The 15,794-nt window shown below is 45.6% G+C and overlaps 1 protein-coding gene across 8 annotated transcripts in view; it reads left to right on the plus strand.

Annotated features, from left to right (window-relative positions):
- Nucleotides 1-15,794, plus strand: part of Eri3 (ERI1 exoribonuclease family member 3) — a 125,531-nt gene that overhangs the window by 56,282 nt on the left and 53,455 nt on the right. For all 8 annotated transcript variants that reach the window (XM_032900087.1, XM_032900095.1, XM_032900040.1 and 5 more), the window contains exon 7: nucleotides 7,431-7,503. In XM_032900087.1, coding sequence (XP_032755978.1) covers nucleotides 7,431-7,503 — 73 coding nt within the window. The remainder of the gene's footprint in view (nucleotides 1-7,430; nucleotides 7,504-15,794) is intronic.

A 15,794-nucleotide genomic window follows, 5' to 3' on the forward strand; every position in this document is an offset into this window, starting at 1 on the left:
GGCCATAGTTCTTTCAGTTCCTTAATAACATATTTTACCAAGGCTTTGGGAAAAGATGTTTCAGTACTGACATAGTTCTCCCAGGAAAACTCCCCACCCTCACGTCACCCCTACACCCCAGCTGCAGCATGGCTGCTGGTGGTGAAATTCATTAGTGCTCACTGACAGCAGTGGCGACAGAGGCACTCACTGTCTGCTTGCCGCTCCCTCACCCTCTCATGCTGCTGCTTCACACACACTGATATTTAAATCTGATGGGCTGCTTATAGACTTCGTGTACCATGACAAGTTTGGGGAGGGGGTTGGAGAGGAGGAGACAGACAAGGAGCCAGCTGTCATGCTGATATTTCAAACAGTACTCTCTCCTGACCCTTTGCAGGCTCTGGCAAGTGTATCATCTTTCTGAAGCCTGTGGTTGGAATTGTAACCTGCAGATATCCCACAGGATGGGGCAAATGTGGGGGCAAACTGGGCTGATAAGCCAGCAGTTCATTCTTCCAGGGCTGTGGGCAGTCAGAGAGCAGTGGAGGGACAGTGCACGTGCTTGTTGAACAGGGAACTGAAGTTGAGTCTCTGTAAATGCCACAGGATGTTGCCCTCGGTTCCCAGGAAGCTCTTGTTCAGCAGCTGCTTTTACCTCTTAAGTCTCTGCTGTGTTATCTTCCAGGTAAAGCTGGGGGCCTCTGGATATAGGAACCGGATTTGAGTAGCTTCTAATTTGAGCATGTTTGGGGTTTCCACAGTGCTCATAAAACTGTGTGGTGGTCAACAAAGGTTCCTACTTTGTGTCTAGAGGGGGCAGGGGGTTCTTGGCTTTTGCACCTGGTGCTTTGTCTTTAAACTTGAAAGAGGAGTCCCTAGATTCCTCCTTTAGCTGTAACTCCTCCCCTCAATCCATTTTTGAAGCGACTGAGTGATTCTAGCATTGATGTCTCCCTTTGCCCATTTACCTGTAGCTCACTTTTCTAGTGTTTTTCCTTAACTGGCCTCATCTGGCCTGGTGATAGAGGTGATGTTGCTTGCTCAAGGGCAACATCCACTCAGTTGTACATTAGTGCAGTAGAGCCACAAAGCAGGACTGGGGTGAGGAATGGGGGTGTGGTGCACTGCCTACCCATTGAGGGCCTTTGCAGCACCAGGTCCCACCATGCTGGAGGTCACTGAACAGGCCAGGCTCCTCTCTTGTCTCCTCATCAAGTCTTGTCATTGTCAAAAGTGCAGCTACTGAAGACATGATGGACTGGTCTGTCAGAGGGTGACTCATAAAATTCACTAACCCTTCCAATGGAGGGTAGACCAAGAGAACTTTTTGGTGGTGGTAGGAGGTCTACAGACATAAGTTTATTCTTTTGTTGTTGAGTTTGTTTGTTTTTCAAGACAGGATAGCTCTGTGTAGCCCCCTGGCTATCCTGCAACTCCCTCTGACTTGAACTCAGAGATCCACCTGCCTCTGCCTTGTGAACACTGAGAGTAAAGATGTGCGCCACCATTCTGGGCTCATGTGTGTGTTTGTGAGCTGTCAAGGTCCACTTTTGAGGTTATCAGCACTGTAATCCTGCAGATCCTGCTCTTTCCCACATCTAGCACTCTCTGCAGCCTGTCTTGTAGGCTTCTAGCCCTCATTTTCTGGCTAGGGTGACTTTTGTTTGTTCCTTGTTGCTGATTCCTAGTCCTGAGTGCTAGGCCTGGTTGGGGCAGGCTCGTGTTGTCTCTGACATGGCAAATCACAAGGAAGAAGGAAGATAACTAGCTTTGATAAGTATTTAGAGGTTTGAGCTTTAATTTTTTATACATCAGCAGTGGCCAAGTGAGTGAATTCAATTATGAATCTGCTTTTTCTTCCACCCTCCTTTCTATGATGTGGTGGTTCAGAGTTGAGACAAGGAACCTGTTGAAACGAGAAACCCCTATTTCCTAGCTTGACCCCCTTACTAATTCGGGTTAAATTGCTGTGCTATTGCACCGGTGACACATTGTGTCTGCCTCTGTTTGTATAAGAGGATGTAGTGGGGGAGGAAGGACCAATTTGTGCAGAGATAAAAGGTGTCACAGGCAGATAACTAACGTTCCAGCCTCATGCCTGCTCTCATTGTTGCTCAATTTGCTCCGTGTATAAGCCCAGCCTTCCCCTCTTTCTTCCTTCCCTCCCCTTGGTCATATTTTACCTCTATGCCACAGTGTAATGATGCCCTGCATAGTGGGGGAGGAGATGGGCACCTCTGGCTGACAGCCCTTCCTGATAACCAAATTCCAGCCCATCCATCACTAGCCACTCTCCTCAACTCGAGGAAAAGTGATCGTGAAAGGCGGGCTGGGCTGTTCATCACCCGAGCTCTGTTTATCTCCTCTGGGTGTGGAATGGAAGCAGGAGAGACAAAGAGCCATGTCCCCAGCTAAGTGATGCCTGGGTTGGTGTGACTGGCATCTGCTGGGTGCAGACTTATGCCACATAGACTGTGGCACTCTGACTAGGTGATACGCCAGACCTGGCTCCAGGGGTGTGGTGTCCTTCTTGAGGCTCAGCCTCAATTGATAATAGAATTGTGGCAGTTCTGAACCGGAGGACAGCTGGTGACAACGCTCTGAGATTGTTTGGGACTGTTTGTGTGGGCAAATGAGGAAGCTGCATGGGAACGATCAGTGTGTACCTCAGAGGTGTTCCTTTGCAGGGTCTGCTCTGGCTTCTCCTAACCCACTCTTTTCGATAGCTGGGCCTTTGTGCCTTCATGGTCCACTGATGACTTGAGGCATTCCTTGCCTACATGTCCCAGGAACACAATGGTTTCTACACATGAGCAATGCTGTGTACACATTTCAGTGCTGTTGGCCACCGGGACTCACAGTCCAAGGCGCTCTGAGATCCAGGTGCCAGGCAGACAGGACGTAGATGATGACTTCAGCCTGCTGGTCCCCTCCTCTTTAAGTCACACTCCCTAGGTGGGTTAATTGGTTGAAATTTGAAGAGAGAAAAGCATTTAAGGAATAATGTCCAACCTTTCTCAGCCCAGGTGTCTGCTCTCTTGCTGGACCTGCCTTTTGGGCTTTGTCTGTCAAACCTCTACGGTCTCCTTGACTCAAACCTAGCAGTGGTCCTCCATGCTCTGTTCACCTATCTTCAAAGTTGAGTTCCTTCTTACAGTGGTTCCACCTTGGCCATACCCATTAGCAAGGGGTGGGTGTGGGAGCTCCCTTAATGAGGGAGCTGCTTTGACTGGCGCCAAGCTAGCCACACCTGTTTGCTATCAAGGCTGTCTGGGCCAAACCAGAGCATTTCAGTTGCAGGTGGTAGGCCTGAATGAGGGCTGGGGTGGGGAAAGTGGGGCTCTCTTTGCTTTGTGGTCTGTTTGTGGGGAGAGACATTTTCTAACAGCCCTATCCTCCCTATTGTTCTCTTCTTTCCAAGTAGAATTTCTCCTTTTGTTATTTAAAAGACCAGCGGGAGGAAACTTAAGAAGTACCTCACCTTCTCTAACTTCTGCCAATTAGAAGCAAGGATCCTGGGAAGCATCTGATGATAGGTTTGAGATTCCATTCTGGTGACTTGAAGGGTCAGTTTGATAAGAGCAAAACCACCGTAGATGCCAAAGTAGGGCACCTTCTGACTCTAGGCTCATAGCATCTGAAGAGTGATCATGGACTCTGCTTTAGAGTCCATAGGCAGGACTGCCATGCATGTGTGGGGGTGAGGGGTGTCCTTAAAAGGGGCCCCTTGTATTCATGAAATTGAAGGAAGTTTTGATTTGGTGGGGGGAAAAATCCCATTCCTTTTTATGGCCTGGACATAATTGGGTTTTTTCTATTGGCCATCAGTGATGTCATTCCGACCCCTCATAAAGAAGGGGAAATCACACCTGTGGACTCGGTGCATAAAATTTCATTGGGCAACAGTAATAAGCATGACCAGATGATGTTTGGGCAGTTGGGGAGCTTTGTGCCCAGTGAATACAGCTGCATGGAGACCTGGGCACCATAAACTTGCCTGCACGTTTATGCCCGCAGGCTAGTTCAGGGCCCACTGCCAGTGGCTCTTTTCCTTGGGATCAGTATCTGGTAGGAACTCAAAATTTTTACCCTTTGTGCCAGGAACCTTTGCCCTTTTCTTTGCCAAGTAGTGGAACCATGTATCTACTGGTACCTGCTGACTTTAGCCCTAGATGCCTAAGAATATTGAGTAAAACAAAACAAAACAAAACAAAACCAGAACCTTGAGCAGTAAACTCCATCCTACCTCCCTCTACCAGCTTCCAAGCTTTGCCTTCTCTGGGATGAGTCAAGGTCTGTAGATGAGTATGTGCAATTGACACTTGCCGTTCAGAAGCCCCAGAGTCCATTTCTAGTTCTGTTCTTGGCTTGTTGCATGATTGAGCAAGTCCTTTTTCTTTACTGAAACTGTTTCCTTGTCTGTATAAGCAGTGGTGAGCACTTAACCACCGTGAGTGCTCTCTTCTGAGGGAGGATTATGTGATGGAGATGTAGAGCTGTCTTCCCAGGAGACACCAGGATGTCAAGTTCCAGCTCTGGTTCTGCCTCTCGTGAGGATGAGTTTGGGCACCGCTGTCTCTGTGCTGCATGTGCGTGGAGACAAAGGGCTGTAACATCCGGGGAGCACTCAGCAACCCTATTCTTCTTGAATCTGCACATTTTCATGCATGGAGCTCCTGAATAAGATTGGTATCTCCCCCTATGGAGTCAGATATAAACCCTAGAGAGGCACCCAGGATTCCTGCTGGGCTATGTTTGGATATGAATGACTGTTTAGGTGATCTTCCTTTCTGGTTGTCTCACTGTGGCTCCTGTGGTGTAGATATTTGAGAGAAACAGGCAGGCTCCCACTGAGCTAGACCCTTTCCTAACCAGAGTGATATCTATAGCTGTCAGGCACCACTGAAATCCAACAGAAAGGGGAATCCCTTTTTCTCCTCAGCTAGCCAGAGCCAACAGGACTCCTGACCTATGTCAAGTAAAGTCATCAGGCGGTCGCTGAGGTTAACTACAGGAAGATAAGACATGGGCTACCTGCCCTTTTCTGACCAGGCCCCCTGTGTTCCTCTTGCTTCTGGTGGCCTCTTTACACCCAGAACTCAGTGTGATTTTTCTGAAATACTGAGCTTAGCAATTAGTTTCTAAGATACAAAGGATAAGGAATGTCAAAGAAAGAAAAGGAAATAATACAATTCAGAAAGTTCAGTTATAGTTTGTTTCTTAGGTGACTTGATTTAGAAGCTTTGTTTGATCCAAGGTTTCAGATCCTTGGTTCTTGGCCCTATGTGGGCATACCATCTCTGGACGCTTCTTCATACGTTTTGTATCAGCCAGAAATTCTCTACCAGAATGTTGGCAAGTTATAGGTAATGTTTCTGTGCCACTATTTGAAAGGAGCCTGCTTTACAAGAAAGACATCATAGTTGGGTGTGGCGGTACATGCCTTTAATTCCAGCACTCAGGAGGCAGAGGCAAGTGGATCTCTGTACATTCAAGGCCAGCCTGGCTACAAAGTGAGTTCCAGGATAGCAAAGGCTGTGTAGAGAGACCCAGTCTCAAAAGAAAAGAAAGACATTATGTATCTTGTAAAGTGAATTCTTAGTTTACTTCCTGAAACTTGGAGGTCAGCTTCCTGTTAGTATCTGTCAAGTATTTGAAGGGCGATGAAGGGATTTCCCTTCAACTTTCTGAGGTGAACTTGTCATTTCAACTGCATTCTCATATCCAAGTTCCTAAGACAAGGAGTCTATACTTGTGTTCTCCATTCTCTTGTCTCTCAGTGACTCCTCCCTCTGTCCTTCCTTACCTGGTCTGCTGACATTCACACTCCACTCGATCAAGGTCACATGGGTCCTTTATTGGGTTCTCTCACTTCTCATCTTGTTAGGCCACTCAGTGACATTTGACACTCATAACTTGATTCTAAGCTAAAAAAAAAAAAAAAAAAGTTAGCTCTACATCTTACAAGAAAGGGACACATTTCCAGAATTTAGGCTGACCACAAGAAATAGGTAGAGGGATCAAAAGGGGCATATGCGATCCCAGGTGCTTGCTATCATGAAAAGGTCCTTGACTCATGAAGCGCTGCCTTCTTAGAAGGAACCACACAGAGATTCGAGGCCTTTGGCCTGGAGATGGGAAGCAGATAGGAAGCTTTCTGAGCTCTTGGATCTTAGCAAGGTTCTACAAGGAAGAGGTGGGTGTCTTATTATCTGTAACTGCTGTTCTTTGTTTGTTAGAGGCAGGATCTCTTTATTATGTAGCCCTGGCTGCCCTGGAACTTGCTGTGTAGACCAGGCTGGCTCAAACTCACCTACCTCTCTGCCTCATCAAGTGCTGGGAGTAAATGCATAGGCTACCATGTTTTATTTAATGTGTTCTGTAATTTCTTCTCATTCTCGGGCCCTCGTTAGTCAATTTTCTGTTACTGACACATACCTGAGGCTCTTTTCTTGATGCTCTTCTGGAGGACTGGGAATGGTAGAGTTGGTAGAGCACTTAACTAGCACTTAACGACTGATACTCTGGGTCTGACCCCCAACACTGCCTAAAACGAAATGTATGGCACAGGTTTCTAATTCCAGTCTTTGGGAGGTGACGTCAAGAGGGCTACATGGGACCCTGTCTCAAAAACAGAAGAAAGCAAACTACCAGGGAGCTGGGTATTGTGTCGTGCACCTTTGATCCCATCACAGAGCAGAGACAGGTAGTTTGAAGCTAGCATGGTCTATATAGTGAGTTCTAGGTCAGCCAGGACTACATAGTGAGATCCCATCTCAAGCAAGCAAGCAAGCAAGCAAGCAAGCAAGCAAGCAAGCAAGCAAGCAAGCAAGCAAGCAAACACAGGGGTGAGAGGGATCACTCAGTGGTTAAGAGTTCAGAGTGGTTCTTGCTCTTGCAGAGGATATAGGTTTGGTTCCCAGCATCCACATGGCAGCTCACAATCATCTGTAACTCCAGTTCCAGGGGATCTGATGCTCTCCACCAGGTACACATGTGGTACACAGACATATATAGAAGCACAACACTCATACATATTGAAAAAAATCTAAAACACTTGTAGGGGCCTCAGGGAGGCCACAATAGATAACAGTCCCTACCTCACAAGGTCAGTTTGAGGATAGATATAAAACAGAATTTGAAAATTAGGAAATAGTAGCAGCTGATATTATTCAATGTAATATCTCTTCAAACTCATATTTGGTTCTGAGGAATGGCTCTAAGTCCAGTATCCATGGTGCTGGAGGTGGGATATCTTCCTTAGGTGGCCCCCCTGCTGATTTTGTTGATCCTTGTGGTCTCTCTGTTCCGTAGACTTTTTTTTCTTTCTCGGAGCTGGGGACCGAACCCAGGGCCTTTCGCTTGCTAGGCAAGCGCTCTACCACTGAGCTAAATCCCCAACCCCGACATGCATATTTCTAACTTGTTCTCTCTTCTCTTTCTTGTAGGCTTCCAGGCCAGTGCCATTATTTAGGCTTGCCAGTGGCGGATTACTTCAAGCAGTGGATTAATCTAAAAAAGGTACCATCTGCGCTCTACCCAGGGCCTTCAGTTCTCCTGTCCTTTACATGCCTCCTCTCCTCCAACTCTGTCTTTTTTTTTTTTTTTTTTTATGATTTTTATGTATACTGTCCCGGTCTTCAGACACACCAGATCCCATCACAGATGGTTGTGAGCCACCATTTGGTTGCTGGGAATTGAACTCATGACCTCTGGAAGACTGCTTTTAACTGCTGAGCTGACTCTCTAGCCCCCCCTCCTGTGTCTTTTTGTTTCTTTTCTCAGTATCCCTATTTCTCTTTCCTCAGTAATATGCACTGAGCCATTGATATTTCTGGGGAGTGGGGATCTGAGGGTTAGGCTGCTGGGTGGAGTACTATTGGTGTCTTCCAAACATACATAGGGCTTTTTTCTTTTGAATTTCTGGGCTGAGCTGTATTGTCACTAGAAGAAATATGGTTCTACTTGAGCCTTTCAGAAGGCAGTCTGTTGTGTATAGTTCTTGCTACCCTTCTTTAAGCTCCAGGTAGACCTTGCTACTGGCCCTGCCCAGGTGCCTGTGTGTATGTGTGTGTGTGTGTGTGTGTGTGTGTGTGTGTGTGTGTGTGTGTGTGTGCGCACAGAGGCTTATTTTTCAACCTGCCTTATTGACTCAATTGCTGGGCTCTTCTAAGTCTTCCTCAAGTATCTCCTACTCTTCTTTTTCACTCCCAGCTCAGTACCCTAAATCTGCTCTCGGCTTTAGTTGCTCAACCTCCTTCTTCTTGATCAGCAACTTAAAACTGCCCTCCATTTAGTTGAGTTTCTATTCTCCCACCTGGGGAAGCAGCCTTTGGCCACTCCCCTAAGATCTCACATGGCTGGTCACCTTTTCCCCCTCTGAAGCATGGTGAAATCTCCCTTTCTTTTCTTGCTTTCCTGGACCTCCTGCAGGGACCCAGAGGTCCTGACTCTTTCCTTCCACCCAGCAATTGGCTCCTGGCATCTTTATTGATTGATCAAGAACCAATTGGGGAACAGGACCTTAGCATCAGACCCACGTGCTACAGCAGTCTGTATATATACTTGTGAATGTGGTCTCTGCGCCTCTATTTAGGAAAAGGAGTTGCCTACAATGATTTTGGTTTCCCCTGACCCTAGCAGGGCCTTGTTCATGATGTAGGGGAGGATAGTGGAAGCCTTGGAGCATGAAGGAAGAGGGTCTGGGCACTAATTGTAGTAATTTAGACCTAGAGAGTTAGCCTGGGATTGTGGGCCTTGAAGGACCTTGAAGAGCTAGGGTAGTTCCCTGATAGAGAATGAGTCACCCAGAAGACCATCCTTGCCTGGCACATGCTGTGGGTCCGAGATAAGTAGAAGGGATAACACAGGAATGGCTTCTTGCTTCCTTGCCCTAGAGGAGTTGCTGCTCCAGGAGGCCCAGGTTATTAGAAGAAAGATAGAGAAAAGTAGCCCTGGAGTAACTTCTGGGACTACTTGATGCTACCAGTCAGCTTAGTGATCCTAGGAATCTAGAAGAAGGGAGACCATAGCTGTAATCTTAGAAAGCGGGAGCTACTGAGGGGTCACAATAGGTACTATGAAGATGGGGGTTTCATACTGGGTATTCAGATTAGGGGGTATGCAGGGAGGAGACTGGCTTGGAGGCAGAAAGAGCAGACTGCTTTTGGTGTGTGTGGGTGAAGCTAACATGGAAGAATAGTGGGACAACTAATTTTGTGAGTATTTACTCCACACTGAGAAGACCTTGGTTTGGTTCCATGTTTTGTCTCGCTTTCTCCTGGTGTGTGTCCTTTGTACTCTGACACTACTTCTCATCTTTGAAGAAGCTCGGCTCTGTCCTGCCTTTGAGCCTTCATCTGGCTGACTCCCTGTGTGAAAAGCCCCCCTTGTCATCGTCAGGCATATGCCTGCCCCTTGAAGATGCGGTTCAGATATCACTTCTGCTAAGCTTCTGTTGATGTGAGGCTCACTGGACTTGGGATATCAGTTAACTCAGTTGGAAATAGGTCCATGCTTTTTTTCCAGTCCAGCTGGAGTGCAGAGACAGAGCCTGGTTCTTGCCTGTGTTCTCAGTGACTGGACTGGGGTCTGCTAGACTTAGAGTATATATGTTTGCTGGCCACCTCCTTATTGAGAACTGGCTTCATAGAGACCCTCCTGAGTGGGGCTAGGCATGCTTGTGTAGATAGACATGCTGTCCAGGGAAACAGTGTGCCAGCTGTCAGAGCTTATCTGAGTCTGCTTGCTGGTCTCAACAAATGCAATGTGAATGCCCGACCAGGCGAGGCAGGCACTGACCATGAACAATTACTCTGAAGTTCACTAGACTTTGTGGTATGTGGTAGCTCTCTGCCTTTAGGTTTCTAGGCAGAGGAGCAGCTGACCCATATGGTAACACTAGGGTCACTTTGGTGCTTCAGGCCATCGTGAGACTCTTCAATCAGTTCTCCACTGATAAGATATGGAAGGAATGGGTGTGAAGGGAAACTGAGGACCCCGTGCTTTCTTCTTATGAGGCAGTCACAGAAGCCTGAGAAAACAAGGAGGCTTCCTCTCTAGCCCCCAGCTACTTTGTGTCCAGGTTTGTGACTATGTCAGTCACTAGGTATAAACTCAGCATCTCACTTTTCCTAAGGCCTCTAATCTGAGAAGAACTGAAATACTGTCTTTTCAGTTCTCCTCTCCTCTTTAGAAACTGTGGGTTGCCTTGAAAAGAGTAACTTCTCAACAGCTGTGCTTTGACATCTCCTACCTCTACCTACTTCCCCGTAGCAGAGTAGCAAAGGCCCCTGTTGGCTGACATTTGGGATGTTGTTGAGTGAGCTTAGATTTTTATTGGGCTGTCAACTTAAGGAAAACTTGAAGTTCTGCTCCCAGCTCTTTCCAGGAAGTTACAGATATTACCAGGGAATAAGGGGAATACACATGCATATGCTCGTGCAAACACACACGCGCGCACGCACACACACACACACACACACGTGTACATATACATTCACATAAATAGTCCATCTGCAGAAACACTGAAAATGCGTGTAGACATCAATGTATTTACATACATGTATCATAAAGCATGAAGACATAATATCTATCCATCTATAAGAACACATTCTGAAGTGCCTTCTGTGTACCAGGTATTGTGTTAGGTTCTAGGACTATAACAGAAAAGGGAGGTGTTATAGAGCACATGACTTGTATTCATTAACGTGTTCAGGACAATTCAGAGTTGTAGATCATGTAATTAAGAACTGAATTTATTGAGGTAGAGTCTGAGGAAGGAGATCTAAATTATAGATTGAAGGAAGAACTGGCCAAGCTTAGGAAGCAGCATATGGTGAGGCCCTGAGGTAAAGAGAAGCCTGCTGTTTTTATAAAAGCCTCTTGTTCATGGTTCTATCCCTGACACATTGGATGGCTCGTAGTACAGAGAACTTAACTGTCATTTACTGAATGAGCGTCACCAGGGCCTAGGGATGTGAGAAGAGGAAAGCTGCGTGAGGTCAAGTAGAAGATGAGGCTGGAGCTTGGAGACCATGTTGGATTTTGGCTTTCATTTTTAGGATAAATAGGAGCTACTAAAAGGGTATGGAGAGAAAACTTTATCTCATTTGCTTTTTTGTTTTGTTTTGAGTCAGAGTCTCATTCTGTAGCTTATCTGGATGTGGCCACACCGGCCTGTAATCCCAGCACTTAGAAGGCTGAGACAGGAGAATTGTTTTTATTAAGGCCAGCCTGAGCTGAGAGTTAAAGACCAATCTGGGTTATAGAGTAAGACCTTGTCTCAAAATCCAAACCAAACAACAACACCTCTTACACCAGGGAAAGTCATGCAGTAGAGTGACCTAGGGAGTGTAGCACACAGAAACTCTATAGTAATATAGCAAAGAAAGATAGACGTCTACTACGTGGTGGGGCACTCAGGAGGCAGAGGCAGGTGGATCTCTGAGTTCAAGGCCAGCCTGGTTTACAGAGTGAATTCCAGGATGGTCAGGGCTATACAGAGAAAACTTGTCTTGAAAAACAAAAACAAAACCAAAAACAAAAAACCAAAAACAAAAAAACAAAAAACAACCCAAGATACTAGAGTCTCATAGTTAAATGATTAAGAAATACATAAATATAGCACCTTGCTTTGGGTAAAAAAAGTCTAGAATTTGTATGTAGAAATGGATGTAAGAAGGGCTATAGTTGGTGAGTTATAGTGAAGTGGTGGGATAAAAAAAAATTGAAATCAACTAGGAAATTGTGACCAGAAGGATGTGGCTATAACATGTATGATGGTTTTTGTGGCTGTTAGATATTGTAGATGTGCATGCATGCATTTTAAATGATTTCACAGAGTTCTCTGTTTGGTTAATAACATCAGTTACATTGGAACAAGTTTGTTCTTTGGAAGTGAGTATGGCAATACTGACAGTGTAACATACAGGAAATGGTGATTGGTTGATAGAGTTAGGGGCAAAAAAAAGTAGTCTATATGGCCCTAGAGTTTATGATTGAGTGTGTAGGTAAATTATAATGAACTTTCTTTGTGAGGAGGAGGAGAAGCTTAAGATAAAGACTTGATTTGGGACTGTTAAATTTAGATGTCTGAGCAATTTTTATGGCTCTGTTGAAGAGGTGGTTGACCATCTAGGGCTAAAGGATAAGGTCTGGGAAGAGGTATGAGTCGGATAAGTTCTTGACATATGAATAACTAGTGAAAACATGGAGATACATGGGATTGCCAGAGAAGCGCATGTAAAGTGAAAATGAGAGCAAAGCGGAGCCCTGAGATAGCTAGCACATTAGCCAGGTGGAGACGAGTCAGGAGAAAGCTGTCTATTAGAGACAGACACTGGTTCCTGATGGCGCGCGGTATCCTATACCATTGTGTGCGTCCATTCTCTGCGGCTTTGACAGAGACTCCAGTGAAAGTTCATTTGGCTCACAGTTGTGCTGGAGCTGGGACAATTGAGCTCCAGAGGCATCATCTGGTAAGGTAAGGACCTTCTTGTTGCATCATGGGAAGGCTTCAAATGACAGGAGAGTACAGAAGACAGAGAGGTCAAGAGCTCCATTCTTAAACCAGTACCCTTTTGAAACAATAGCACCGATCAACTCACATGGACAGTTCCCATGCCCTAATGGTGTTATAGTAGGATTTAAGTCTTAGCATGGAGTTTCGGGAGGATTGAAATTCGGACATTAGCATCTGCCTAATGCCCAATGCTTCCCATTAGGGTTTTCACTGGCGTGCGGCAGTAGATCACTTGGAATATATCAGTGTGGTTGAGAGATGAGTCTTTATTTGTATCAAGTTTTAATCAATTTGAATTAAAAATTTGAGAAAATTTGAGTATGTTTAAAGGTACTTGAGTTAGAGATGCTATATTTTAAGCAGTTAATTTTTCAGAATCTAAAACATTTCTGATAAAAGATTTTTGTTTCCTAGATGAGATGTGAAATTAAATATTAATAGACTTAATCTGAAAATAGACCTAGTCTGAGAAAAGACAAAATATCTCCTTAATGTTTATACTGCTGTCATGTTTAAAATGATATTTGGATATATTAATTGTTAAATAATTTCATGTTATATTTAAAGTAAAAATTTAAGCCTTTAACTTTTTTTTGTATGTATGGGTGTTTTGGCTTCATGTTCGTGTGTGAACCATATGTGTGCCGGTTCCACAGAGGCCAAAAGAGGGCCTCATCCCTTGGAACTGGAGTTACAGATAGCTGAGCCCCCTGGGGCTACTGAGAAATCTAGGTCCTCTGGAAGATCAGCCAGTGGCCATAACTACTGAGCCATGTCTCCAGCACCAATGTGTTTTGTCTTTTAATGTTTCATAATGACCATTATAAAACGTCAACTCTCTTGTATACTTGCATTGTGTTTGTATTTGAACAGTCGTGGGGCAGATACTTGGCTTCAGTGCTGCATTGTCTAATCCTCACAGCCTTCCTGAGCATAGAGCAATGATGCTTTCATACCAGTACATGGCAAAACCCAAGACTTCATGGTACAGACACAGGAGCCTTGAGGGTGGCATCCCAGTTGGCCAAGATAGGTGTTAGAGGGTAGCGGGGAAGGTAGGTAACATGAAGACAATCATATGGATAATGAGACTTGAGCACTACTGATGCTCACGAGAGCCTGTGAGTACACAATAAGGATGGGGATAGAGCAAGTGATTGGGGCATAGATAAGGAAACAAGAAGATAAGAGAGCTTTAATGTTTTCAGAGCTGTAACTCTGAAGAAGAAAAACAGGCAAGAGGTATGATGTGCCCTTACATGTCTGAGGTGAAATTTGATGTGCAAGGCTTTATTTGGAGAAGGCCAGCCAGTCTGAAGGTGCAGAGAGGAGAGGGACTCATTAAGGATGCCTCTAAGAAGGGGAGAGGAGATGGAAGACAGCCCCCTACTTCATCCTGACAGGAGAAAAGCAAAGATGGATGCAGGTCCATGTCAGCAGGCTTGCTGATTTGTGATGGCAAGCTGAGGTGATTTTCATCTGGCTCAGTGTGCTTTCTGTCGCTGTGATGAAGAGGATGAGTCTGGTGGTTAGAATAAGAGTGACTTCAGAAGCTCCTATGTTTGAATGCTTAGTCATTAGGGAGTGGCACTACTTGAGAAGGTTTAGGAGGTGTGGCCTTACTGGAGGAAGTGAAGTGTGTTTTAAGGTTTCAAAAGCCCAAGCCAGACTGGCTGTCAGTCTCTCCCTCTCAGTCTACCGACCAGGAGGTAGCTCTTAGCTACTTGGCTAAGCACCACACTTGGCTGCCGCCATGCTCCCTGCCATAATGGAATGCACTGAATCCCTGGAACTGTCAACAAGCCCCCAATTAAAAACTTTTGTTTTAGAAGAGTTGCCTTGGTCATGGTGTCTCTTTACAGCAATAGAACAGTGACTAAGACAGTAATCAAAAGCAACTTGGGCCAGGCAGTGGTAGCGCACATCTTTAAAACCAGCACTCAGAAGGCACAGGCATGGAAATCAGAGGGAGATCTTAGAGTTTGAGGCCAGCCTGATCTACAGGATAGCCAGGGCTACTCAAAGAAACCCTGTCTTGAAAAATAAAAAATAAAACAAATCAAAATCCAGACAATCCAAAAACCAAAAGCAACTTGGGGAAGGGAATTGTTTGTTTGGCTCACATATACTGAGTCACAGTCCACTGAGCCGATACAGGAAACAATAGGCAAGAACTGAAGCAGCCGCTCTGGAGGAACACTGCTTACTGCCACATTTCCTCAGCTTGCTCCCTCAGCTTGCTTACACACTCCAGGGGCCAGGGATGGTATTGTCCTAGTGGGCTGGGCCCTCCCATACTAATTTTTGATCAAGAAAATGTTCCACAGTCTTGCCTATAGGCCAATCTATAGGCATTTTTCCAATTCAGATGTCAAGCTAATCAACGCAATTGTCCCCTTGTCAACTTGATACACAAACACATTACTTATTAAACCATAACCCTTCCTGTCTTGTTTATCCCAAGATCTCATATCAGTATTAAAAAGCACATTCCAACTTTCAAAAGTCCCAGTATTTAAAAATTCCAACATGGTAAAAGTTCATTTTCTTTAAAATATCCACAGCCTCTTTAATAATCCAAAGTATTCATTCATTCGTCCACCCATTCATTCATTCACTTTACATCCTAATTATGCTCTACCTAGCCCTTCTCCCAATCCCATCCTCCCATTACTGCTTCCTCTTTTCCTCAGAAAAGGGGAAGACCCACTCCCCCTTGGGTACCACCCCACACTGGGGCATCTAGTCACAGCAGGCCTGAGTACATCCTCTCCTACTGAAGTCCAACTAGCTAGTTCTGTTAGGGGAAGGGGATCTAATGGTATTCAGCAGAACCAGAGATAGCCCCTGCTCCAGGGTGTAGGGGACCCATGTCCAGCTACTGCATGCTCGGTGGTTGGTATTTCACTCTCTGTGAACCCCCTGGCCCAGGTTATTTGACTCATTAGGTCTTCTTGTGGTGTCCTGGACTCCTCCAGCTCACTCAATTCTATCCCCCACTCTTCTGCACTCCCTGAGCTCTGCTTTATGTTCGACTGTGGCCTCTGCACGCCTCCATCCGCTGCTGGGTGAAGCCTCTCAGGAGACAGTTGTGCTAGGCTCCTGTCTGCAGGCATAGGAGAGTATCATTGATAGTGTCAAGGATATCTCGCATGGAATGGGTCTCAAGTTGGGCCAGTCATTGGTTGGCAATTCCCTCCATCTCTGCTCCCTCTTCATCCCTGAGCATCTTGTAGGTAGGACAGATTTTGGGTTGAAGGGTTTATGGGTGGGTTGGTGTACCCCTCCA

Source organism: Rattus rattus, chromosome 1, assembly GCF_011064425.1.
Source record: "Rattus rattus isolate New Zealand chromosome 1, Rrattus_CSIRO_v1, whole genome shotgun sequence".
Classification (NCBI taxonomy): Eukaryota; Metazoa; Chordata; class Mammalia; order Rodentia; family Muridae; genus Rattus; species Rattus rattus.